The sequence below is a fragment of the Carica papaya genome, chromosome 6 (assembly GCF_054855325.1).
Source record: "Carica papaya isolate Zhongbai chromosome 6, ASM5485532v1, whole genome shotgun sequence".
NCBI classification, from domain to species: Eukaryota; Viridiplantae; Streptophyta; class Magnoliopsida; order Brassicales; family Caricaceae; genus Carica; species Carica papaya.
Genome location: NC_142314.1, coordinates 3393586 through 3418948, shown reverse-complemented (window position 1 = coordinate 3418948; position 25363 = coordinate 3393586). Strand labels below are relative to the sequence as shown.

Here is a 25363-nt window from a genome sequence, read left to right as displayed (position 1 = left end):
TGAAGAAGCAAACAACAAATTAGGTGACCAATTAGTGTGGTAGGTGAACAAAGACAATGAAAATTTCTGGCTTAATCTCCAAAAAAATTCAATACACTTCAAATGGTTACTTCAATTTCTTACTAAACGCCTTGTTTTGGATGCCAAAATTAGGTCGCCATTGTATCTATGATGGATGCATGTGAAGTCATGGTCCCCCATATCATGCACGCATGCACGTCCAAGCCATCAATTAGAAACCCTAAAAGAACCAGATGAAGAAGACAGTGGATACAAAACAAGGGTAAGTGGAGTAAACTTCAAATCCAAGGCACCCTACCCTTGCATGCCTCCGACCGAGGCACCACCATTCCATGATCACTTCTTTTTTTTAGTGTCATTCCCCATGTTTTCTTGCTACCCACTCTCCCTAATCTATTAGGTTAATTTAGTATCAGTTTAAGATTAAAACTCCTACGCTGTATTCATTTTATTTTATTACTAAATATAACGTGCTGCAGAATATTTTAATTAACTAAAATTTTAAATGAAGATTAATTAAGATTGAGTGATGTACAGTAGTCAAGAAGATTCTTACTTTGCACATTTTGCAAATTCAAGATTTAACATTCATAATTTGTTAAGTTATTAGTTGTGGGAAGTAGGTTTTACAAAATCTGAATGAAGCCAAGGAAAAAATAAAAAATGAAACAGCTGTCTATTGGGAATTCCAAGGTTTGTACATTTAACATTTTCAAAAGATGACTAACCAAGAGTCTGATTATAATTCACAGAAAAAAAAAAAAAAAAACAGTAAAGTGCAGAGGCTAAAAATAAATTTCCACTCAATTACAAAATTCACATGACGAAATCTCTCTCATAAAACATGTGATTACCCAGTACTGTGCCCTTGTGAGCTCACCTCTAAACCCTTAACTCCCTCATATATATGTGTTCATGTAGTTACATAAGTATGTGTGTATATATACACACGACTCATCCATGGAACTGTGAAGGGTAGGATCCTCAGAGGACAGAATGAAACATTTTCTTCTTCTTCTATTGGTGGGAGGCTTCTTGGTTCTTGTTACGGCTTCATATGGTTCATTTCTCTATCTCATCTTTCTTCTCATTGACGTTCTCAAAGCTTAATTAAATCAACCTTACTTCTTGGTTTTCTTTTTTATGTTTTCCAGATGGGCCTTTATATGATTTTACTGCTTATACAGAGGTAAAAAGAGAAAATTTAAACGGGAGAAAAACTATTATTAAAAGATTTTATCTGGGTTTCTGTTAAATCTATGATTCTTGTAATTTGCAGTGTAAATTGAAACCAGAGAACCCACTTTACGACGGAGGGATTCTCAAAGATTACCCGTCTGTTGTTCAATATAAAAGAAGTGTGGACACATTTTACACCCCAGCTTTTGTACTGCATAATCTAACTCAAGGCTCCATTTACTGCTTCTCCAGTTAGTATTTCTCCTCCTCCTCCTCCTCCTTTTTCTTCTTTCAATTTGATCAGCATGAAAAATGAATCTTGAATTGGCTAATTGTAAATCGATTGTGCCCAACAGCTTGGGTGAAGATCGAGGGACGAGCAGGTTCGGCGCATATCAGGGGAAGCCTGAAGACAGACAACAAAACTTATAACTGTATTGGGACTGTTTTAGCCAAGTCTGGTTGCTGGTCTTTTCTCAAGGGTGGTTTTGTTGTTGATTCACCATCAACTTTGGCTTTACTCTTCTTTCAGGTTAAACTTTGTTCTTAACATGCCAAAGAAAGTTTTCGATTATGGGACAACTAAATGATGGATTCTTAATTCTGTTTACGCCAGAATTTGAATGATACGGATTTGAATATAGCAGTTGCCAGCAGCTCATTGCAGCCGTTTACTGAAGAACAATGGAAGATCAACCAGCAGTATATAATAAACACTGTAACTACTGGTAACACTTTAGTCTAGTAAGTTCCTGTTTGGTTGCCAAGAAAATGAATCATCAAAATATATTCATTTTATTAGGCAATGCTATTTGTTAGAGAAGTAGTCAATGCTATTTGTTTAACAGTACATTTTCAGGCCCGAAAGCGTGCGGTGACTATCCATCTATCTGATAGAAATGGAGATAGATTACAAGGAGCAGAAATTACAGTAGAGCAGATTTCTAAAGATTTTCCATTTGGATCTGCAATAGCAAAAACCATTCTGGGTAATTTGCCTTATCAAGTAAGTGCTGCAGCTTATAAAAGTTTATTAATCTCCAGGTTTTCAGAAATTCTTTTCTAAAAAATATTTCTTTCTGAATTGTTACAGAACTGGTTTGTGAAGCGATTCGATGCAACAGTATTCGAAAACGAACTAAAGTGGTATGCAACAGAGCCTAAACAAGGGAAGACCAATTACGCCATTGCAGATCAGATGATGGAATTTGTGAGAGCTAATGGAATTATTGCCAGAGGCCATAATATTTTCTGGGAAGATCCTAAATACAACCCTTCCTGGGTTCTAAACTTGACCGGTCCCGAGCTGCAATCAGCTGTCAACTCCAGAATTCAAAGCTTGATGAGCAAATACAAAGAAGAATTCATTCATTGGGATGTCAGCAATGAGATGCTTCATTTCAATTTTTACGAACAACGACTTGGTCCGAATGCAACCCTGCAATTTTACCAGACAGCAAGCCAGGCTGATCCATTGGCAACATTGTTCATGAATGAATTCAATGTGGTGGAGACTTGTGGGGATGAGAAATCAACAGTTGATACATATATTGCCAGAGTGAGAGAGCTGGAAGGAGGAGGTGTTTCGATGAATGGGATAGGGTTAGAGGGTCATTTTACAGTGCCAAATCCTCCATTAATGAAAGCTATAATTGATAAGTTAGCTACTTTGAAGCTTCCCATTTGGCTGACAGAAGTGGATATTAGCAGTAAACTTGACATGGAAACACAGGTCAGAAATCTTATCCATTGCCCAACTAATTACTTCTTGTTGAGAAAATAAATTCTTAATAAGCACACAATCACAATAAAGTAGAACAAAATATAAAATATATAAGATTTAACGTGATTTGACTAAGCGCTTACATTTACAAACAGAATCCATAAAACACTTTTTTACTATAATAATTTGATTGTACATCGGTAATAAAGTTATATGCTTTTAAATAGAGAAAGTTATGAGAGTTTTACTCTTACAAAATTTTTTATTATATACACAATATATTTTTTATGATAAATACAAATTTCCAGAAATATATATAAAATATTTTCAAAATATAGATAAGATATTCTCAAATTCAAGTTACAACAACACACAAAATAAAGAATAAAATAAAAAAAAATTATAAAATTTAACGTGATTTGTCGAGTATGTATTAACGGATAAAACTCGGAACAAATTTTTGTAATCAAATATTTAGTAAAATTATGAGTTTTTAAGCTGAATTTTAACAGGGTGCTTATCTGGAGCAAGTGTTGCAAGAAGGCTTTTCACATCCGGCAATAGAGGGGATAATGCTATGGACTGCTCTGCATCCAAATGGGTGCTATCAGATGTGTTTGACCGATCAGAATTTTCGAAACCTGCCGGCGGGTGATGTGGTTGACAAGCTTCTCCAAGAATGGCGGACTGGAGAGTTAAAAGGTGAAACAGATGAATATGGTTCATATAACATGTATGGCTTCTTGGGTGAATATAGATTGAGTGTTGTGTACGGTAACAGGACAGCAACTTCAACATTCTCCCTCTGTAAAAGCAGAGAAACTAAACATATTCGCGTTCAATTGTAGCTTACAATCTACATATGTATGTGTGTGTGTATATATATATATACACATACATGTATACTGCATGCATGTGTGTGCATATATATATATATATATGTTGACATAGATAGTAAATCAGTTAACAAGACTGCAATATCTTATCTGGTGTAATTGAAAGTGCAAGCTAGATTTTGCATGATTAGGCTTAATTACAATAAGCTAATTAATACGAATTAAACTTAATTAGAGGCAATGGGTTATTAGAAGTTTGAAGGTTCCAACTCCTCTAATTTTTGTATTTTATTTTTTTTTAAAGTTAAAAATGTATTTAGTTTGGACATCATAATGAATAATATATATATACATATACACACTTTAATTTTTATTTAGTAATCACAATTTTTTAAAATATTTTTTGCCAATTGAAACGAAATTCAAGCTCAAGTTACATACTTCAGAACTTAATCAAACAATGTTAGAACATGTATAGAAATATTCTTTAAAAAATGCGAGCCACAAAATTAAGTGAACTCATGTAGTGAAATGATTGCACATACAACACATTTTGTAGTCTTGCTATTGGCTTCAAGATTCCTCTAAGGTAAAAAAGAAAAAGTAACTAGCAGCCAAAAACTTGAAGTACCCGCAAAGAGATCCGCCAACTACTCTATTCTACTTGCAAATTCACACTAACCCAGATTTCCCATTTGCTTTTTTTCTTTTGATCCTGTAATGAAATTATATATAACCAGATGGAGGTTCACCCACAAGAATTATTCTCTGAAAAACTATTTGAAAATTGAGGAGACAGAGAATCCCCAACTGGGTCCATTTACAATCTGGAATTAGAATCCTTGTCAGCTATGATGGTCATCATCATCACAGTTCTTCAATAAAATAAATTAATAAACACATAAAGCCCATCATTACGCCTGCAAATCTGTTAAATAATTCAAATTAATTAAACAAAAACCACATTGATTGATATTGGAATTAAGGAAAGAGTTGGGCTACAAGTACACAAACGAGAAAACGAGAGTAAAAGTTGAGGATGCGATGAGAAGTAAATGAAATCCGGCATTTTGCAAGCTTGTTCTTCTTGGTGAATCTCCCATGGCTAACCCGGCCAACCATGACCCGTCTCCAAACATGGTCTCCCCAGATCCGGGTACTGACCCAGTTTCAGAATACCCATAACCCTCACCCGAGTACCCCATACCCGACTCTGTCCCTTGCTGCTGCGATGCTGTTCCTCCTGTCATTGGTGTTGAATAATAATAGCTTGCGGATTTTTGACTGCAACAACCCATTTTTCACCATAGAAAAAGATTATTTCTTGCAGTAAAAAAATGAAAATTTAATAGAATCTGTCAGAATTTTCTCGGAAAATTTAAGGCGACAACAACCACATTTAAGTCTTGATTAGCTTAATCTTGAAGTGATTAATACTAAAAGTTGTATAAATCTATAAATAAATCTACAAAAGATATACTAATAAACCAAAAGGGAATATTTGGCCTTGCTTGTTCGATTTACTTCCAAAAACATTTTGCTTACATGGGTCAAAAAAAAATTTTAACTTGGGCAACAAAGAGCTGCAAAACCAAGTAGTCAAGTGAAAAGGAAGGAGATTTTTTTACCTTGGCGAGGAGGGACAAAACGTCACCGTATAATCTGCGCCGGTACAGGTAAACGTGCTCGTAGCATCATCGTACGCGTAGCTATACGACCGGGGACAAGCGGCCTTGAACATCTCCGAGTAAACTGACGGCCGGCAAGTGTCAGGTGTTCTATACGCGCCGCTGCAGCAGTACTCAGGGCTCCCGAAAGCCAGGCACGCGCTTTTGCAACCGCTGCCGTAACCGGCACGGAGCTCGGCCGGGCACTGCCGGTTCAAATCTGTGGAGCATCCGGTAGAAGCGCACGGACCTGACCCGCCACTCCCTTCGACGATTAGAGGTAGATTGTACCCGTCGACGAGGCTGACGTCATAGAAGTCCTGGCCGCCCGTTCCTAGAGTGAACTCTGCGAGTGTGACCGGCGGGGCGGCTCCCATTCCGTTGCACTCCATTAGCCCCGACCCGCAATCGGCGGTCGCACACGACCCGGCTCCGGATCCATCAAAGTTACAGCCAGTTCGGGCCCAGAAGCGACCGGACCAACCCGTAGGGGCCAGAAAAGACCGCGAAGAGTCTTTCGGGAGCTCGAATCCAGTGGTGTCGAGTGCAGGGGAGCCTGCATTGGCGAGAATCCCCGGCCATACAGTGAAATCACATCTGTTGACGAACGTGAAAGTAGCACCTGAAACACCTGAAAAATTTCCCAAAACAGAGACAACGTTTAGAGATAAAACATTGCAGAAATTGAAATTTCAAACAAACCCAGATGAGGAAATGCAAAACCCATAAAGAAAACGAAAAGGCTGAAAAGATTTTAGAAATGCAGGAAATAATCTGAGGAGAAAAAAGGCGAAATCTCTTCTTCTACATTGTTTTACCTCTAGAGATCAAAAGCAGAGCAAGGAGAACAACAAGGTGAGTGAATGAACTACAAGGGGAAAGATCCATGTGGGTTTTGCTACGTTTGCTTTTCATCCTTTCCTCCGTCTTCCACCTTTCTCGGGGAATGTTTGGTAAGAGTAGAAATGGGAGAAAAAGAGATAACAATACTAAGCTCTCTCCTTGAGAGGAAGTAGCAGAGGCGGTGACGATTGGCGGGCCTCGGTTGATTGATCAGGTGAGTGGTGCTCAAAGTTCAATGACAATGGCGATTGGCCGTAAACCGACAGAAGTGATTTACAGATAAGAGGAGAGAGAAAATGAGGGAAACCAGAGAGTATTATAATCAATCAGGTGCTTTATAGTAACAATGCAAAACTCCATAATTGTACTATTGTGTATGTCTGACATGTGAGCGGTCTGAGGCTCACTCTTTCTTGTCAGTAATGAATTATGCGCGCCAATACACGCCCTTTACTGTCTGCAAACGGGGATAATTGGAAATCTGTAAAGTAACGGGTCGGATTAACCCGGTAACATTGTCCGTTCTACTACAAATGTAGACTAGTGAACATTGATTATGGGTTTTAGAATATTTAATTATTTTTTTTTTCTCCCTAAACGAGGATCATTAGTGGAATTAGACAAAAGTTACATGGGTTAGTGGATTAATTAATACATATTCAATAAGCTTTTATTTATTACTATAAAGTTTGAGTAATTTAATCCCACCGTAATTCACTCTTGAGTGCCCTATTACGTATTTTATTTACAAAATTATGATAAGTTAGTTAACAATAAAGAAAATAATAATGAAGATGATGATAAAATTATAAAATTTTAAATTCCATTATTTGGTATATTAAAATAATTTATTATTTACTCTAAATTTATATGTATTTATACATATGTGCATTCATAAAAATATATTGAGGTTACATATTTTGTTAAGTAATCAAAGTACATTTAAAATCATTTTATAAAGAACCTAAAAAATAATATTCAAAAGTTTATAATTTTGTTATTATTTTAATTGCTGTTAATTACTTTAGATGATTTTATGCATAACAAAATATATCCATTCAAAACATACAAATCTTAAAAAATATTTGCCATATATCAAATGAAGCATTAAATTATCTGTTTAGTATTTTGAGACAAAATTATGTTTGTAATTTGATTATTTAAGAAATATTTAAAAATTTACATATTTTTCATAGAAATAATGTGCATTATATTAAAATTATATGCAAGTCATCTATATTAAATAACCCATATATGAATCATATATTTTGATCTTGTTAACTAACTATCTATTACTGTCGATATGTTATAAATTATATACATAAGAGTTTTTTTTTTATTATAATATTTTAATTAATAATATATTTATAAATAGTTATGTAAATTATTTTAATTATTTTATCTTATTTACTAAGTAAATGGAATAATAATATTATTAATCACTAGTTAATTAAATTATCAATATTTTAATTTATTTAAAAAATTATAATTTATGTATATATATTATTGAGCATATATTTTATTTAAAACACCTTATTATTATTATTATTGGAGCCGTTAATTGTTACATTGTCCCGTACTAATCTACATTGGGTGATGGTGAAACGTGTCATTTTCCACATCGCATCATCATCCAGATCACGCTGATACGGCTCCACGTCATTTTTTTTCACGCTGATGTGGAAACAGCATGAAAATGGGGCCGGATGTCTATTGGTGAATTTCTTGCCACGTCATAAAATTTAGCCGTTGAAATTTTGCCACGCGTAAACGGCGCACAGAGCAATTATAGCAATAAAGCATTGGATCCTCTACGGCTCTCTTCTTTTGAGGAATAGTTAGAAGAAAATTTTGACCGAACTCGATGAAAATGAATTATTAAATTATTTGGCCACTGACAATTGGGTCCCACTTAGGCTTTCAATTTCAAGAGCGTGGAAAATGATTCCCATTTTTTATTTAACAAAGTTTTGCTAAATAAACTTTTTAAATTACATAAAGATATTTGACATTTTAATATAATTACTATTTTTTAAATATAAATTAGTAAAATTCAATTATTTTGAATAAAATAAGTAAATTTAATATAAACCCAATTTTCATTGCCTAAAATATAACTATAATTTGTCATTTTTAATTAAGATAAACATGAAATTGTTGGGAACGATAATTATAATTTAATTTTCCAAAAATTTATACGGATAATCGATTATTCATACGATAGAGAGAAAATTAGTTGGGTGAGAGCTCTTAAAATTAAGGTAATTGATTTTTATAGAATTTTACACGTGGAGGTCCACAGCACACGTACGAGTCATGACTTTTTTTACACATTAAAGTGAAATAATTTTGTTGCCCAACATAGATTATAATTATGAAAAGGGGATGAACAAAATTATTTACTTTTTATTTTTCGTGGAGCATGTCATAGAAAAAGTGAACCACCTGCCCACCTTTTAAATTTGGTTTTGATTGTAAACTTTTATTTCATGTACAAGGAAAAAAAATATATTTTATTTGAAATTAATTTTATATATTTATTAACTAAATATTCGTGGAACGTACGTAAAAATAAAATGATCACATAAAAATCTCCATTGTTGACTCATGATTAAACTAGAGGAACATAAATAACATAGAATCGAGACACATTTGACTAATAATGAAAGTTGTGTACATACACATTTTAAATATATTGTAATAAACATTACTCTTGCTCTCGAAATTTATTGTTAATATATAGTATAACAAAATATGGATAAGGTGGAGTAGACAGTCGTGGTCCCTCTCAATATGGGTGTGGGAGGATTAAGATTTATTTTTCTAATTAAGTAATTAATACTTGACTGGTCCAAATTCCAAACCCAATTAAGTTATGTGCACATCTCTGCTTTATTTCATTCCAATTTCAGCAAAATTCATCGTGAATTCAATTCATGCCTCAAAAGTCCCATGTGGGTCAATTTTTTATTTAGACTTCAAATATTTATATTTATATTTTTAATAAAAACTAAAATAATGATCGTATATTTAGATATTTTAAAAATTAATTTAAAAAATAAATTGTAACGACCCCGGAAATGTGAAAAAATGAAATGAGTATTTAAACATAAAAAATGCGGAAGCGAGATCAAAATTTCAGTTAACATCCCTTACACGAAAATCAAAAACGTACTTAAAATATAAAAGATTAAACTAACTAAAAGAGAAACTCGAAAATAAAACTATGAATATGACTACAGAGTCTCTAGGCATCCCCTTCGTCGTCCTCCTGCGGAACGGGCTCGGGAACCATGTCTTCCTGATCTGAAATGGTTAAATAAGGAGAGAGCTACACTAGCCCAGTAAGAACATCACGATATCTCACCGTCACGGAGGTAAAGGTGGGTAGAAAAACACAAAAGACCAATGGAGCATGATTTACAACAAATCCTTTTATTTATGATAAAACCTTTACCATCCACTTACCTCGGTGGAATTCGTGAAACAATATAAGAAAACAATAACATTATCACAATAATGGAATAATATAAGCTGTAAAACATAGCACTTATCACGCCTTTTGTAATTCAATCATTATACAACATATTCTTTTCTCATTTACCAGCCTACTAGTATCCATGGGGGTCCCTAGGGGTCCCGCTACCCGTTAACCTTTAACATTCATAATCAGTTTCCAGGGCCCTCCCCATACCCCGTCCGGTATGGGCGCCAAAACCATAAACCTCAATACCCCGTCCGGTATGAGGGTGAAACGGGCCGTCCCCATACCTCGTCCGGTATGGGCGCCAAAACCATAAACCTCAATACCCCGTCCGGTATGAGGGTGAAACGGGCCGTCCCCATACCCCGTCCGGTATGGGTGCCAAAACCATAAGATCTCCATACCCCGTCTGGCATGTGAGACCACAATCCCGGTAGGGTTCCCTACGGACCCGGTCCGTCCACCATCTCCCAGGATATCTAGTCAGGCTGACCCCATCATACAATTATCAGTCTACACAATGTTTCATTTTCCTTTTCCTCAATAAGCATCATCAATTCACATTTAAACAAGCAAATCGTAATTCATGCCAAACAGACAACATACAGTATCAGTTCTTCAGTCATTCAACCCATAATTAATAAAATAGTAATATATGCACTCGAAACTATAAAATGAACACATCAAACCTCATAATGCATTTAAAGTTGTAAAACAAGCCAAATAACAGTAAATTATCAATCACACTAGACTCCGGCTCCATTAGCAACCTTAAGCAATTTCACACATGCGTTAATTCAAGAAATACCGTTTTATCATTTTGAACTTTAATACCGTGATAGGAAATAGGGTGAGGGGTCCTTACTTGTTTTCGGGATCCGAATACGATTCACAGTGCGCCTACAGGCCGTCCCTAATTTTTCCTGAATTTTTCCCGGGGAACTGAAACACACTAACGGTACCTGAACGTGTTCCAAAAAATCTCAAATTAGGCTCAAGGCCCCATTTTGGCCAATATCGCAACTCCGGCATGGCGGCGATTTGCCTCGGGTTGGCTGTTTTCGGCCGTTTCCGACCGAATTCGGCCACACTCGCATCGGTCCCTGCGAGAAAACAACCCTAGGGCCCTCGGGGGGCCAAAAAATCACGGAGAAGCGGAGCTTACCGGCGGCGGCGCTCTCGGGTGCGGCGGCTCTCCGGCGAGGTTCGTGATTTGGTGATTCGGCTCCGGTCAACCTGTAGAGAAAAGAATGGTGATCACGGTGATATAAAAATTGCATCAAACAGAGGCCGGGAAGGGCCTCGTCGGAGGCAAAAACCGAGAGGGGGCGCGGCGGCGCCGCTGGTCTTCGGCCGCGTATTCCGGCCGTTTGGCCAGGATTTTGGCTTCGATTTGGCCACAGGAGGAATCAGCGTGGAAAAACGAGTCGGGGGTATGAAATTTACCTCGATCGGCGGTCGGAAATTTCCCCGGTGCGGCGGCGAGTGGCGGCGGTCGGCCTCTGGTTCGTCTTCTCCGGCGAGTGGCAGGCGGCTAGGGTTTGTGGTCTGGTGTGGGGGTTCTATTTATAACCCCTAGCTTTTTGATCTCAGCCGTCCATTTTGTTTTAATCTGGGCCGTTCGTTTTTGATTGAATTTGGGCCGTCCGTGCGATTGTATCTGGGCCGTACGATCGCGCGATTGATCTGGGCCGTCCGATCGCGCCCACGCGGATCGCCAACGTGGCCCGTTCCGGAGCGACGTGGTCTTGCCACGTGGCAGGCCCCGGTTGGCCGGGACTGCTGACCGGGCCTGCTGACGTGGCTGCCGACGTGGCTTTTCTCTTTTTTTTTTTTCTTCTCGGTCCGGGCGCTACATAAATTTTACAAATATTAGATTTTTTTTTGTTATTAATTTAATTATAACATAATCTAATGAATTTAATTGTTCATGTTAGGAGAAATTTTAGGAGGGTCAAGTAAGTGAGCAACAAATTATTTTCTTTAAAATATAAATTGGAATTCTAGGCTGGAAGCTATTTATTATAGAGCAACCGATTAGGAAAAAAAAAAAACATATGACATTATATGAACAATAAATGATTTTTTTAAGTATGTTCAAAATTGAATGTGCTATTGTTTTATTGAGATTTGTTGGGTGATTAAATTAAGATAAGTATGAAATTATAAACAATTATAATTAATTATCGAATTAATTTTTAAAATTTAACATTTATTATAATTTAATTTATAATATTTTTTATTATAATTTGATATGCGACATTTTTTTATAACTACATTCATTCAAAAATGATAGTAGTTGATAAACTAGTCGAATTAGGACATAGGGAGTTAGAATTGGGTAGTTAAGAGCATCAATCAACAAAAAGAAAAGTTGAAGTTACATGTCTATTTGGAGGTTTCATAATCAAATTACTTTTCTATAAGTTATGTTGCAACATTTTCACAATCTATTATAATAAGCACATATGATTATTATTAATAATCATTTATCAACTTATCTTATTTTATTTATTTTTTAATTATAAAAATAATTTAATTTGTTAAAATTAAAATTTAATTATAACTTCTATATTTGAATTACCTCTTATTATTCTAAAGTCGTGATTAAAAAAAAAAAAATTCTTTTAGATTTTCTATCAGACAATCTCGTTGTAAGAATAAGTCACAATATATGAACTAAAAATGTTGCATTTTAACTTTTAAAAACTCTATATGAAAAAATTTTAAATGGAATACAAGATTAATCTTCTTTATTATTATTTTTTATTTTAATATCAAGTTAGTTATTTTACGAATATTTTTCATATGGTAAAGCCGCCACCATGCAAGGATCTTTTTTATTTTACTATCTAAATTAACTACTGTGATAGCTTGAAAATACTCTTGAATTAATTTATTATGTTTGATATATTAATTTAGTATTTATATTTATTTATAAATATATAATAAGATTAAAGACATAATTTAGAGTCAAACGGAGAAATAATAGATAATAATGAAAAATGTAGAATATGAAAAATTGTAATATGTGCATAACACGCAACGAAATATAAAAATAACAATGCAATCTGATTTATTTGTGCTTAAAATTTATATTGCATATCAAATATTAAATTTAAAACATATATGACAATTGATTCTTAAATTAAAATTGCTCAAAAATACGAATATTTTATGCGTATCTGTACCAAAACCAACATTTACCATTCTAACTCTTTGATTAATAAAATGTACGGACAAATTTAACAATATAAATATATTAAAATTTTCTAACAAAATCTTAAGAAAGAATTCAACAATCTTTCTTTTAGTGTGCTGCTGATTTTTTAATTCTTTTCTCTCTATTTTCAAAACCCCACACATATATATATCATATATATATATATAGGTGGCATGGCTGGAGGAGTTCCTTTTGGACTCTTCCTGTGGACGTCCAAATTTATTTGGTCTCATCCATTTTTTTTTTTTTAACACCTAAATATTTATATATATATCTCATATATATATATATATATATGTTTATCCTTTTTAATTATTATTATTTAATAAAATAATTTTATAAACTAATTTAATTTCAAATTAAATTTTATAAACTAATTTAATTTCAAATTAAATTTTATAATAATCTCAATTATTATAATAGCAACACATATTATATTATTACACTAATAATATAATTACTAAAATATAAATATTAATTTTTTATTTTAAAAATAGAAAAATTTAATTTGTTTAGAATATTAATTATATTCTCGGTGCTATTAAAGAATATAATAATATTCTATTTAGACCAAAAATTTTATTTATTTAATTAAATTAAATTCTCTATTTTAATTTTCAAATAATTAATATATTTAACAAAAATCAGAACACTCGTTAGTGTGCGACCTCATAAATTCAACACAAAACTGGTAGCAAATTGGTCAAACTAATTTACTAATTAAGGTTGACATCTAGTAACACTCGTCAATGACTTGATAGTATAAAATGTATAATTACTCTCAAGAACCAGCTAAAGAAATATGTAATACTTTATTCTGTCATTATTGCTCCAGATTAACCATATGATATGGTTTAACCGTCAAATCCTAATAGGTAACCAACTATATTTCATGTAAATTATAATTGACTAATGAATGATATAAGAAATTTTTTTATTCATTCATTCAACTGCCATGCTAAGATCTTAATTTTGTCATTATAATAAATAACAACATAAAACTTAAACTTATTACCCAAGTTGGCAGATTCTGTATTGACCAATCATTAATTCTACAAGCATTTAATCACACTCAATATCTTTTCAACTACAGTTCTATGGCCATAGGTGTCCATAATCAAAGTATCATAAATGACTTATCAATTACTATGATAATCTCATGTCTAAGAAAATTCTTACACATTGTTAAAATAAGAGAATATTCTATTAATAGTTTAAGATAATATTAATCATTAGAAATTCTCAATTGGGTCGGTTCAATGATCATATCTTCATATGCATCATCTATATATGCGATTTAATTAATGAGATCAACTAATATTTATCTTATAGAGACTATCACATATATATTAGTCTTACCAGATCATTAATGTCTCATTTTGATGATCCAATGACTAAGAACATTTTAAATTATATTATAAAAGATTTTATTTTCATTATCAAGATCTCCATCTTGATGTAAAATCTATAAATTTAATTAAGAACTTTATCACATAAATTAAACAATATGATAATAAAATACTATTGTCATATATTAAAATAAATTGTCAAATAATAATGTATTCAATATATTACGCGAATAATTGAATCGTGAGCATAATAGCTTATATCCCCAACAAAATAAGCACGAAGAGGCATGAAAAAATATATGAACTTTTTAAATAAAGTGGTACAATGACAAGTGATAACTTTTATGTAAAATAAAATAACGAAAAGTGATAATTTTTAGATAAAATGACATATAAAAAGTAGTAACTTTAGATAAAGTGACATCACAGAAAATGACAACTTTTAGATGAAATAACATATAAAAAGTAGTAACTTTTTAAATAAAATGATAAGTGAAAAGTGATGACCTTTTAAATGAAGTGATATGTTGAAAGGTGACAACTTTTAGATAAAGTGGCATGATGGAATGATGACAACCTTTCTCTCAGGACCCTCTACTCATATAAAAAGAGGATGAGAGAAGGGAGGAAGAGATATTCCAAATGATAAAAAAATAATGAGAAGTATAGAGGTACAAAGAAGGAAGAGAAAGAAGGCATACGAAGTGTGTGATTTTTGAGTTATTTTGAAATTTTAGATAAAAATATTAGAGAAACTCTGTTAAATTTATGAGAGCATAAGAAGAGAAAAAGAAGAGAAAAAAGGCTCACAATCAAAAAGAGGTTATAGGCTATTAGAAAGATAAGTTTTTTCTTAAATCTTAAAGTTTAATTTCTCTTTAATTTGCAGGATTAGTTTTTGAATATTGTGTTGAATCTTTTTGAGTCAAGAAAGTGACTAAAAGTCATCCCAAAACTCAACTAATTTTTTGAGAGGAAAAGATTATAAATAAAGCTGAAACTATGTCGGAATTAAGATTATGACTGCTAAGGAATTAAAGTAAGTAGATGTTATGGATTCATAACCTATGTAGTTTTGAAATACTTTACGTATTTTTAGTATAAAATGTGCAATTATTTAATTTGTCTTTCGTATTCGCTAAGTAAGTATTAATTAAAGTTTTATTTCGATAAAAGTGTTATTTCATTTCATGTTTCTGAAATATGATTTTAATATGCGTGCTTAACTCATTATGAATATGAGTTGTTCTACAAGTACCTGCATTGTGTTATGCTTCAATATAATTATACATACCGTTCTGTGTTAGGATGTATAGGCAAAATGATAAGTGTGTACCCATACATAACTGTTTCGTATTCGGGTATATAGGAAAACAATCTAATCTGCTTATTCTAACTGTTTCGTGTTTGGGAGGTAGCAGTGTTTCAAAGTACTCATGTATGTCATTTCGTATTCAGAAACATGAGAAACCAGTAATAAATATATGTCTGCACATAATGTATGGTAGTTGATTGATTATCCATAATAGTGATAAAGTATACAAAGAAGTAATTGTGAATCTATTTTCTGATTTGTGTATTCATATTCTAATTCGTATATGTTTTGTAAAGATTATATGATATGTATTTTGTTGTGTGTAAATAAACTATATATTGTATCTACTATACTGTAATTTCATAATATCGCTTATTGAAATATTTTATCTGTCCCCCTATCACCCTATAGGTACTGTAGATACCGCTGCAAAGTGAGTAGTGATGTAGAGGAATTTTTTTAAGATAGACTCTGAGATTAAAGTTTTTATTTCATACTTTTGTTTAGTAATGTAAGTAAAAAAATTTAGAGCCTCGTACATATGTTTATGTTTTACATTTAAGATACGAAATGCTTAAGGGACTTTATTATGATTAATAAAATTAAGTTATTTTACTTAACTCGAGTATATGTAATTTAAGTAAATATGCTCCAGTTATTACTATACTATGATTTCATAATATCGGTTATTGAAATATTTTATCTCACATCCTATTATCATTCAGGTACTGTAAATACCGCTGCAAAGTGAGTGGTGATATAGAGGAATTTTTTTAAGATAGACTTTGAGATTAAGGTTTTTATTTCATACTTTTGTTTAGTAATGTAAGTAAAAAAATTTAGAGCATGGTACATATGTTTATGTTTTACATTTAAGATACGAAATGCTTCAGCGACTTTATTATGATTAATAAAATTAAGTTATTTTACTTAACTCGAGTATATGTGATTTAAGTAAATATGCTCCGATCATTACTATATAAAACAGAATATGATATGTGATAACTACACTTTACCATTGGTCAAGTTGTATACCTCTTTATATTTTTCGTAAAAGAATTAAGTATTTGAATAACTTGAAATGTATCATTATAAAAACAGAAAAAAAAAACAAATTAGTTTAAATTTCAGGTGAACAAACAAAATACAGCCCAATTTAGAAATGCCAAGTTTAAATTTCACAATGTGTTTCAGAAATGGGTTTGAAGTTTCCCAAAATTTAAAATTTAAAATTGTAACTATATAAAAATAAAAATAATGTTAATATTATCTTATTTCAACAAAAATTATATAAAAACAAAAAGACTTTCAATAAAATACCTAATTTTACTAAATGGGCTGCATTTCAATAGGCGAACTCAAATGCTAAGCCCAGCCCATTTTATTTTGCTTTCTTCTTCTGTACTCGATGTTCTCTCTGTTAATATAATCTCTCTTTTTTTTTTTTTTTCCTTTTAAAAAGAGTATATTTAATAATGAGAGAGAAAAATGAAATTGAATTGGTCCATTCTTATGTGTTACCAAGACATACAAGTAATTATCAAGGGAAGAGAAGTTTATTTGTTATATGAAAAATTACTATAAAGGTGCCATGGTAAACAGTGACTGCCAATACATTTATATTGAATGCTTGAAAAAGAATTCAATATGATGATGAAACAAAACTAAGTATACACAAGTAGAAGAAGGAAGGAATGTACAAAATTACATGTGGTATTCAACAATATTACACACAGATTTAGCCAATCCGCAACTTTTAACAGCTGGATTCGTGTAAATGTCGCTAGAAATAGAAAGAGAGAGCTGGAAACAGCGTCAAGGAGGACGACGACCAAGAGAGCAAACTCTGAGCTTGATCTTCACAGTACTATATTCCTGGCTGGGAAATGTTAGTGAGTCATAAAGGTAATTCAGGTGGGTGGAAGAGCCAAATTGTGGTAAGAAAAGATGCTATAAGTTGTAATTGGAGCAGACCTGAAACTGAAGCTTCATTGGCATGGCGGCTTGATAGGTGTATCGTACTCATATTCACAAGAGGAAGCAATGCTCCATCTTTTCTTGATCCTAATAACTTCTGGCTGCACATTTACATACAAAATAACTTAATGCCTTATTTACCATAACTCTTAACAATTTCAGTTCATCCACTTCAGGAACTTAAGTTTGGGAAACTACTAAAAGTTACCCACGATTAGTTACCAGCATTGCTCAACCCACCAAATGTTTTGAACTAGTTTAAGCTGGTAGTTCGCTTGAGTTCATTTCGGTTCTCAATCTGCCTCTCTAAAGTTAAGAACTCAGAATTAAGAAGGTACCTTTTTTATTATGTCTTCAGATTAGAGAAAACCAAGGAATCAAAGATAGAAAGGCGGCAAAACATATGCAATCAGGCAGTGTCAACTATTTAACACAAAGAAAAAATTCTGAAGAAGAAAACTAAAAGATCACTCTTTAAGTATTTACATATGGCCTGGAGAGTATGCCAGAATATACTACTGGTTTGGAAACGCCTAACCCAAAAAGGAATACAACTTGACACTCGGTATCAATTTCGTGGTGAGGCGGAGTCAGTGAGTCATGTCTTTAAAGAATGCCAGGATGCAACAAAGGTATAGAGGATCGGTCCTGTATGGGGACAGAGCAGGGAGATATCAAGATTTAATTTTTAGCTAGTAAATAGATTTCAGAAGTCCACAAGTTCATCAGGACAAAAGATCTCCGTTTATGCTGATCTTATGAGACATATAGTGGAGTAGAAAACTAGAAATCAATTGATATATTATCACCAAAAACTGGATGAACCCTCTTGCTTCAACCCAAAAACTTCAACGATGGTTCAAGGAAACGGGGTCAAGCATGGAAATAGAAATGGCGTCTTACTTATTCCTCAACAATGAGCAGGGACCCAACAACTTGATATGGCAGCCACCTCCATAAAGTACATACAAAATTAACTCTGATGCCTCAATAAGAGTCAGTAGGGAATTAACTCTTATTCTCTACTATTTTAATTTCTTTTTCTATTTTTATTTCAGATATGAAATTCATTAACTATTTTTGTTTTTATTACCCACATTCAGTTTCTTAGTAAAATACACCGTGTTTGTCAGCATGTCGCTCTCTACTCAGCATTCCCCTTCTACCTCCCAACAAATGGTCCACTACAAACTTCTCCTTCAAAACATGGAGAGCAGAACTATCCTCTCCTTTTAACCCTAGCCAATTATTTAATATCTAAATTTACCACGCTACCCTCCTGAACTCCTAATACGACGCCGCATGAAGGATAAATAAGAAACGATAGGTAAACTTAGCCAAGTAATTTTACCTCGTATAAGGAGGGGGACAAAATATAATAACATAGTCGGCTCCGGTGGCGCACGTGTACGTGCTCGTTTTATCGTCGTACGCGTAGCTATAAGCGCGGGGGCACGCGTGTTTGAAGAACAGCGAGTAAGGAGACGGCGGACACGTGTCGGGCGTGGCGTACGCCTCGCTGCAGCAGTATCTTGGGTCTCCGAACGCCTCACACGCGCTCCTGCACGCCACGCTCCTGGAGTGATTTCCACTAACGACCTTCAGCTCCGCGGGGCACGCGCCGTTCAAGTCCACGAGACACCCCGTCGCGCCGCATCCACCGGTTGTACTTTTCTTTGGCAAAACCAGCATCGGCAGGTTGTACCCGTCTACCAAGCTGACGTCATAGAAGTCTAGTCCTCCGGCGCCGTTTAGAGTGAACTCCGCCAGCGTGGCAGGAGGCTTCGCGCCGGCGCCTTCGCATTCCACGCTCCCGGACCCACAATCTGCCGTCACGCAAGTGAATCTCCCCGAATTGCGATCTCGATAGCAGGCAGTCCGCGCCCAGAGCCGACCCGACCAGGACTTGGGTATCGTGACGGTCCGAGACTTACCGGGTTGGAGAGTGAAGCCGGTTGTGGGGAATTGGTCGGAGTTGGCTCCGGAAAGAAAACCGGGCCAAATAGTCTGGCGACACCTGTTGATGAGCTTGAAAGAAACCGGCGCAACTTCTGTGCGGAGATAAAGAATAGATGGGTTAACGGTAATCGAGAAAATTAAAGATAGGATGAAGTTAAGTACGATGGAGAAGAATGAAGATAATTTACCTGAGAGTGAAGAGAGAGAAAGGAGAGATAGGAAGGTGGCAGAGAGAAGGAGACGAGCCATTATTGACTGACGATCATTAATTGAAGTACAGAGAGAGAGAGAGAATAAGAAGGATTAATGATTCAGATTGATGAAGATTGCGTTTTGGGGTCGCAAAGAACTTTACTTTCCTTGGGAGAGAAGAGTAGGGTTGAGTGAGCGCGCGTGTATAATAGTGGAAGGGGGAGTGAGAGTGAGTGTAATCTCTTGCTCGTGTTTCGCGGTTATTAGTCCAGTGTGCTGTTTTTGTGGAGAGGACATGATTTTGGCTTTTTTGCTCTAAATCTTTTTCTTTTTATTATTATTATTTCTTTATTTTTAGAATATAAAATAAGTTTTTCTTACTAAGAAAATTATTTTCAAGTTTTTTTTTTTGTTAATATAAAAATGTTTATGTTTAAAATTATTTTATTTTTTACTTTTTAAATTGATTAATGCATCCTTTTAAAAATAAACAAATGGGTACTTAAGTATATATGAGCTTCGAAAATTAAAAGAATTTTGTTTTATTCTATTTTTAGCAATTTAAGATTGCATTATTCAAATAATAATTTGAAAAGGATGATTATTTTATATTACATCTAATAATTTACATATATATATATGTATATATACATACAAGTATATAGATAGATATACACATCAGTACTAATTATTGGTTAAATGGTAGGGACAGTTGTTTATAGTTTGGTCATTTTACTTTGTGGCTCCAGATTAACAATCTTGAATACTTATTCTCTACTTTCATGCCATTTGGAAAAAAAGAAAATTAAAATAGAAATGAAAACAACAAAGAGTTCATGTGGTTTTCTTTTTTAAAGTAAATTCATTCTTTTATATTCCATCTAATCTTTTATAACTTTAAAAAAATTTCATGTATAGAAAGAACATCTATATGTACACCATATACATAAATAAATGGTGAAAAATTCTCTTCCAAAAAATAAATAAATAAATTCACACATTCATTTCAAAATTCTAAACTCTTGGGACGACAACTTAGAGAAAATGCTAGTGATAGGAAAAATTCTCTTTGAGTATACAACACAAACAGATTGCTATCGAGGTAAACCGCAGTGAGATCCCAAATAATAAAAGAATTCACTCTTAGCACAGCAAGGTCAAGAATTTGAATTTGCACTGTAGTATTTTGTATTTTCTCGGCATGAGGAATAGTAGTAGTTATAACTCAAATCATAAAATTTCGTCGTTGGATGAGAGCTGAAAATCGGTATGATTACCACAAAAAAAAAAAAGGATTGATTGTGAAATTTGGAGGACCTTCCTAAAACTCATTATAAGATTTAAGAACTAACATTGACATAGAGATCTCAACCAAACAAGACGACGAGGCCCTTTAATTTTCATGAAAGCAACTGCATTCTTATCATCTTTCAGAACATTAACAGCTTTGATAAATTCACCATCATCTAATTCTTCCAATTTTTGCAACTCCTCCAGGCACTTCCCATAGAATATTATGTCACCTGATGCATTAGTTCTTTGTAAAGCTTCCAATCGAGCTGTGGAAAACATTTCATACAAGGCATTCTCAATTGTCCCTCCAACATCATAGCATGCTCTTTGCCTTCGGCCACCTTGTGTCATTGGTGCACAAGATTTGCGCTTCTTTGGTTGAGTTTCGTTTACGCGGACTATTGAATCAGAATCAGGAGTAGCATCAACTAAATGCGCAGGTAAGTTTGTTGGATCTGAAGATCTCACAGTTTCTGTATTGCTATTTCCCTCTTCAGGAATTCCACTGGGAAATTGGCATTTTCCAGTAACTCTTTCTCCTACATTTGGAGTACTGTGAATACGATATTACTAATTCCCACTAGAGTTAAAGACTAATATTGAAGGCTATAAGAAAACTTACCTTCAAATATTATAGACAATTGTTTATAAAGAGGGAAGCTCTTACGCCGGAAAGGCCTTGCCTCAGTTCGCACCTATAACAGATATAGTTGGTAAGATTCTTCATGTGTTTGCATAAAGGAATTGGGAAGGTATTATAAGTACTTACTGCAATATAGCTATCCCAAACTTTATCATCAGCCACCACCATTTGTCTTGTTTCATCCCAACAAAAATCAGGATTACTAAGTAGAGTTTTAACAACACCGTAGTCTTTCTTCATTACATTGTAGCGGTTCTTAATCTGATTCTCTTCTAAATTCATGCTAAATTTCTTATTAAAATCGCGGGTAGCAGATCTAATAACTTCACTTTTGAATTCATTGTAGGCAGTCCTCCCACGATTTTGCTGTTCGATGAAAATCCCAACAAGGAAAGCATCACGAGATGGTGTCCATTCAGCCTTAGGTCGGCCTAGGATTCCATCTTGTGCAGCGGACATCATGATTCTCTCAATTACCTAGAGTTAAGAGGGAAGGAGTAACTAAGAAATTAAGATTTCTTTCTTTGATCAATAAACAATATCTGAAAATTATTACAGAAACAAAAAAATTCATAATATCTTTAGAGAATTATCTTGTCTGACAATCAAGTTGAAGGAGTCATATATCCTCAAACATAACATGAAAAATGATCGACAAAGCTAAAACCACATTGGCTAAATTTGACTCTGCAAAAATCCTTGTCTACTAGTAAACATAAAACAAAACAACAAAGTAACATTTACAACGATTTTTTTATAAAAACATGTAATATCACACAACTAGTGCAAACACATATAACTTAGAAAATTCTCTCAGACGAAAATAACCAAGAAGGCAACTTCTATGAACAAACAAATTGTTTATGACCCCGGTCCGTTATTATTACCTTAAATACTATATCGGAAACTAGCATCTTAACTTAACGAAATAGATGCAAATTCTCATTTCTTAAGCATTCTCTCCTTAGTCATTTAAAGGATGAAGGATATGTCATACTTCAAAGGACATTTAGACTAGAACATCAAGGGATGCAGTATTACTAAGCACATTTTAAAGCACAGAGATTACACTTCTTCATGGAACAGAAGTTACAGAACAACTAACTTATATCTATCTAATGCGCATAAACAAGGTAGATTATTGCTTACAAGTTACTAAACGACCATTAACATAAAGCCACGACTCCTCCAAATTGTACCAATCCCATTTCCATATCTACCATCTATATATACTTGACCTGTAACCAAAACATCTCCCGGGTAGTCTATTATATGCATATACATACACAGGCGCACATACAGATTCACGTAATTGCCTACATACTATCTACTGCATACATGAATATATAATATATATGTAGGCTTCTGAGTTCTAATCTGGCACCAAAACTCAAATTTCATCTTTTGTTACTCTTAATCACAATAATCCAAACTCAAGTCAGCTATTCCATTGACCAAATCCAAGATCAAACATGAGTTTCTCAATAAACATAATCGCACAACCAATCAACCAAACCCGAAACAGATGCTAAACTTTCATATTGAAAGTTCCCAGACAACTTACTGGTTTTGAAAACTGAGGAAATCCGAGAACACCAAACCAAAAGAAAAGGAAAGGGTTCGTAATAATATGATTACTAGAGTTTACCCAGCGATCAGCTTCAAAAAGTAAATGCTTCCTATTGGGGCTGACTAGGTAACGGAAACACTCAAATTCACTTCATTTTCTCTCAGTTTCTCAGCAACCAAGCAGGACTAAAACTTAAATCTAAACAAGTAAATGGCCGGAACAGAAGATGAAATTAAGAAATTACCCAATTTCCCTTCACCGGAGCCCCAGTGACCCGCATGTCGCGCGCGAGTGCCGTTATAAATATTGTTTCTGCGGGTGTTCTTCAATCATGTGCTGCCACCTCATCGAAAGAGATTTTGATAAGATGATCTCATCCGTTGGTATGTTTGACATGTCTAGGCAGTCAATCCCCCGCGAGTATTTTCAATCTGGGCCTAGCGAATCGGACCGTTAAATTCTTGGGCTCGTTGTGCCTTTGTGAGTACTTGGACCGGACACATTGAAATTAATATATGACAATTCAAAAAAAAAAAAAAAAAAAATCATCAAATTTTCTTATGATAACATATTAATTGAAAAATAAAACATTTTTAATTAAATTAATTTTAATATAATAACATTATAGTTATTTAATAGGGGAATCGATTCTTAAAATTTAATTAATAAATATTATAAAAATATGTTTTTTAATATTTAAAAAGTCGTAATTGCAATGAGTTGATGGATGATAATGTCTATAACATGAGCACTTTTTATGTTACCATGATTATTGGTAAACAAAAATAATAGTTATAAATGATTGTGTAGAGCATGAAATTTTGAAGTTGGGTTTTTGCAACATTTGCATCAATGTGTTTTTCAACTCTTCATTTAAACTTTATTAAGGTTCGAAAGTCTTCGACACATTCATTTATCCTTTCTAATTTGCTTCTCTTACAATTGTTTTCCAAGTTAATGGCTAAAATTTATATAATTTTGTGTTGAATTGCATTTTTTTCGAATTTGTGTTAAATTTTTTTTTTATAACTATCCGAACTAATAAAATTTATTCATTATAAAATATTTAAATTTATTCAGAAATATAATAAAATTTATTAGGGCTTAAAATCAATTTAATCACTGCAACGTCATTAAAATATCGTAAACGTTAGTATAAAATGTTTAATTTAAATAGTAGTTATTATTCCGTGTAAACGTGTATTAAACAGTAATGTGACAAAAAATATAATATCCTAAAATAATACCTTCACTATAAAAAAAGTAAAAAAATAAAGAATTTTAACACAAAATATTCTATAGTAATTTACAAGGCTAAATGGGGTAAAAATCAAGTAACAGAAGAAATGAAACAGTTAAAAAGGCAAGAAAATTTACCCACAAGACAAATTGGTTTAATATTCTTGGACATTGAGGTGAAATTTGGCAGCTTTGGTTGTATAAAACAAAGGCAAAAAAGAAAAATAATAATAATAAAAAGAGAATATTAATTGAAACAAGAAACAAAACATCTTCTTTTTGAATATAGGATTCTTTGGCCCTAAACATAATGCTTCCAAAAATGGAGGCCATAAAGAGATAAAAAAAAATGGAGGTCATGAAAAAGAGAATCCCACCATCATTGGTGTTTCTTGAATATACATGGCTCCAAAAATATAAATGTAAGTGTGTATATATACTTACACACACACACACACACACTCCATAGCTTTAAAGTTAATTTGGAGTTGACCAAAACTTGATAATCAACAAACAAAATGAATAAGCATGACCCATGTTGTAATTGTAATTTTTGTAGAAATCCCAAGTCAATGCAGGTTTTTTGAAAAAGGGTTTTGTTCATATCTTCTCCGATCATCATTCATCAAACAAAAGGGACCACACAACAATTTGTTCATTACATAGAGCAGAGAGAGAGAGAGAGGGTTGAATTATAGAGAAATAGATTTGACCCATTTGAGTAAACATCAATTTAGGCTATTATTTATAAAATTATAGTGAAATTTGAGCACAGCCATTGTGGGTATTGAAATGTTACATGTATAAATCAAATTCAAATAGTTTTGTTGAAGGTAATTATTGTGTATAT

The 25363-nt window shown here is 33.4% G+C and overlaps 4 protein-coding genes across 11 annotated transcripts; 1 reads left to right on the top strand and 3 right to left on the bottom strand.

Annotated features, from left to right (window-relative positions):
- Positions 1–825: 825 nt before the first annotated feature.
- LOC110816523 (Glycosyl hydrolase family 10 protein) lies at positions 826–4126 on the top strand. Of its 2 annotated transcripts, none has more exons than XM_022044748.2 (8): positions 826–1081; positions 1176–1210; positions 1301–1451; positions 1557–1732; positions 1817–1928; positions 2049–2206; positions 2294–2932; positions 3436–4126. In XM_022044748.2, exons 1-8 carry the CDS (start codon positions 1018–1020, stop codon positions 3769–3771), a joined length of 1671 nt encoding a protein of 556 aa, XP_021900440.1. In that variant the 5' UTR covers positions 826–1017; the 3' UTR covers positions 3772–4126. The 2 variants fall into 2 exon arrangements, with proteins under 2 accessions (XP_021900440.1, XP_021900441.1); XM_022044749.2 differs by having other exon boundaries at positions 828–1081; positions 1817–1918; positions 2060–2206.
- Positions 4127–4708: 582 nt separating this feature from the next.
- On the bottom strand, positions 4709–6664 carry LOC110816556 (Pathogenesis-related thaumatin superfamily protein). Its single transcript, XM_022044792.2, has 3 exons — positions 6245–6664; positions 5388–6057; positions 4709–5043 (listed from the first exon to the last, which is right to left on the bottom strand). The coding sequence occupies exons 1-3, from the start codon at positions 6339–6341 to the stop codon at positions 4758–4760; spliced, it is 1053 nt and encodes a 350-aa protein (XP_021900484.1). The 5' UTR covers positions 6342–6664; the 3' UTR covers positions 4709–4757.
- A 10568-nt stretch (positions 6665–17232) lies between these two features.
- On the bottom strand, positions 17233–20038 carry LOC110816526 (Pathogenesis-related thaumatin superfamily protein). 5 transcript variants are annotated; one of them, XM_022044752.2, is made up of 3 exons: positions 18969–20038; positions 17615–17718; positions 17233–17519 (listed from the first exon to the last, which is right to left on the bottom strand). In XM_022044752.2, exons 1-3 carry the CDS (start codon positions 19823–19825, stop codon positions 17500–17502), a joined length of 981 nt encoding a protein of 326 aa, XP_021900444.1. In that variant the 5' UTR covers positions 19826–20038; the 3' UTR covers positions 17233–17499. The 5 variants fall into 5 exon arrangements, with proteins under 5 accessions (XP_021900444.1, XP_021900445.1, XP_088077870.1 ...); XM_022044753.2 differs by having other exon boundaries at positions 17233–17515; XM_088221744.1 differs by having other exon boundaries at positions 17233–17507.
- A 710-nt stretch (positions 20039–20748) lies between these two features.
- On the bottom strand, positions 20749–23724 carry LOC110816555 (uncharacterized protein At2g29880-like). Of its 3 annotated transcripts, none has more exons than XM_022044791.2 (4): positions 23269–23724; positions 21831–22181; positions 21684–21756; positions 20749–21600 (listed from the first exon to the last, which is right to left on the bottom strand). In XM_022044791.2, exons 2-4 carry the CDS (start codon positions 22164–22166, stop codon positions 21116–21118), a joined length of 894 nt encoding a protein of 297 aa, XP_021900483.1. In that variant the 5' UTR covers positions 22167–22181; positions 23269–23724; the 3' UTR covers positions 20749–21115. The 3 variants fall into 3 exon arrangements, with proteins under 3 accessions (XP_021900483.1, XP_088077873.1, XP_088077872.1); XM_088221747.1 differs by having other exon boundaries at positions 23353–23724; XM_088221746.1 differs by having other exon boundaries at positions 23519–23724.
- Between the last annotated feature and the right edge of the window lie 1639 nt (positions 23725–25363).

What these genes read in the sequence shown, in the direction of transcription:
- LOC110816523 (XM_022044748.2), top strand. Translation starts at nt 1,018, where the DNA reads ATGAAACATTTTCTTCTTCTTCTATTGGTGGGAGGCTTCTTGGTTCTT. An exon ending in TGGCTTTACTCTTCTTTCAG is followed by an intron (nt 1,733 to 1,816) that starts GTTAAACTTTGT and finishes TGTTTACGCCAG; the next exon opens with AATTTGAATGATACGGATTT. An exon ending in AATAAACACTGTAACTACTG is followed by an intron (nt 1,929 to 2,048) that starts GTAACACTTTAG and finishes TTTGTTTAACAG; the next exon opens with TACATTTTCAGGCCCGAAAG.
- LOC110816556 (XM_022044792.2), bottom strand. Translation starts at nt 6,341, where the DNA reads ATGAAAAGCAAACGTAGCAAAACCCACATGGATCTTTCCCCTTGTAGT. An exon ending in TCTGCTTTTGATCTCTAGAG is followed by an intron (nt 6,058 to 6,244) that starts GTAAAACAATGT and finishes GAAATTTTTCAG; the next exon opens with GTGTTTCAGGTGCTACTTTC. An exon ending in TTTTGTCCCTCCTCGCCAAG is followed by an intron (nt 5,044 to 5,387) that starts GTAAAAAAATCT and finishes GGGTTGTTGCAG; the next exon opens with TCAAAAATCCGCAAGCTATT.
- LOC110816526 (XM_022044751.2), bottom strand. Translation starts at nt 19,825, where the DNA reads ATGGCTCGTCTCCTTCTCTCTGCCACCTTCCTATCTCTCCTTTCTCTC. An exon ending in TGTCCCCCTCCTTATACGAG is followed by an intron (nt 17,719 to 18,968) that starts GTAAAATTACTT and finishes GTAAATGTGCAG; the next exon opens with CCAGAAGTTATTAGGATCAA.
- LOC110816555 (XM_088221746.1), bottom strand. Translation starts at nt 23,554, where the DNA reads ATGCGGGTCACTGGGGCTCCGGTGAAGGGAAATTGG. An exon ending in TTTGGGATAGCTATATTGCA is followed by an intron (nt 21,757 to 21,830) that starts GTAAGTACTTAT and finishes TATCTGTTATAG; the next exon opens with GTGCGAACTGAGGCAAGGCC. An exon ending in ATTGTCTATAATATTTGAAG is followed by an intron (nt 21,601 to 21,683) that starts GTAAGTTTTCTT and finishes CTCCAAATGTAG; the next exon opens with GAGAAAGAGTTACTGGAAAA.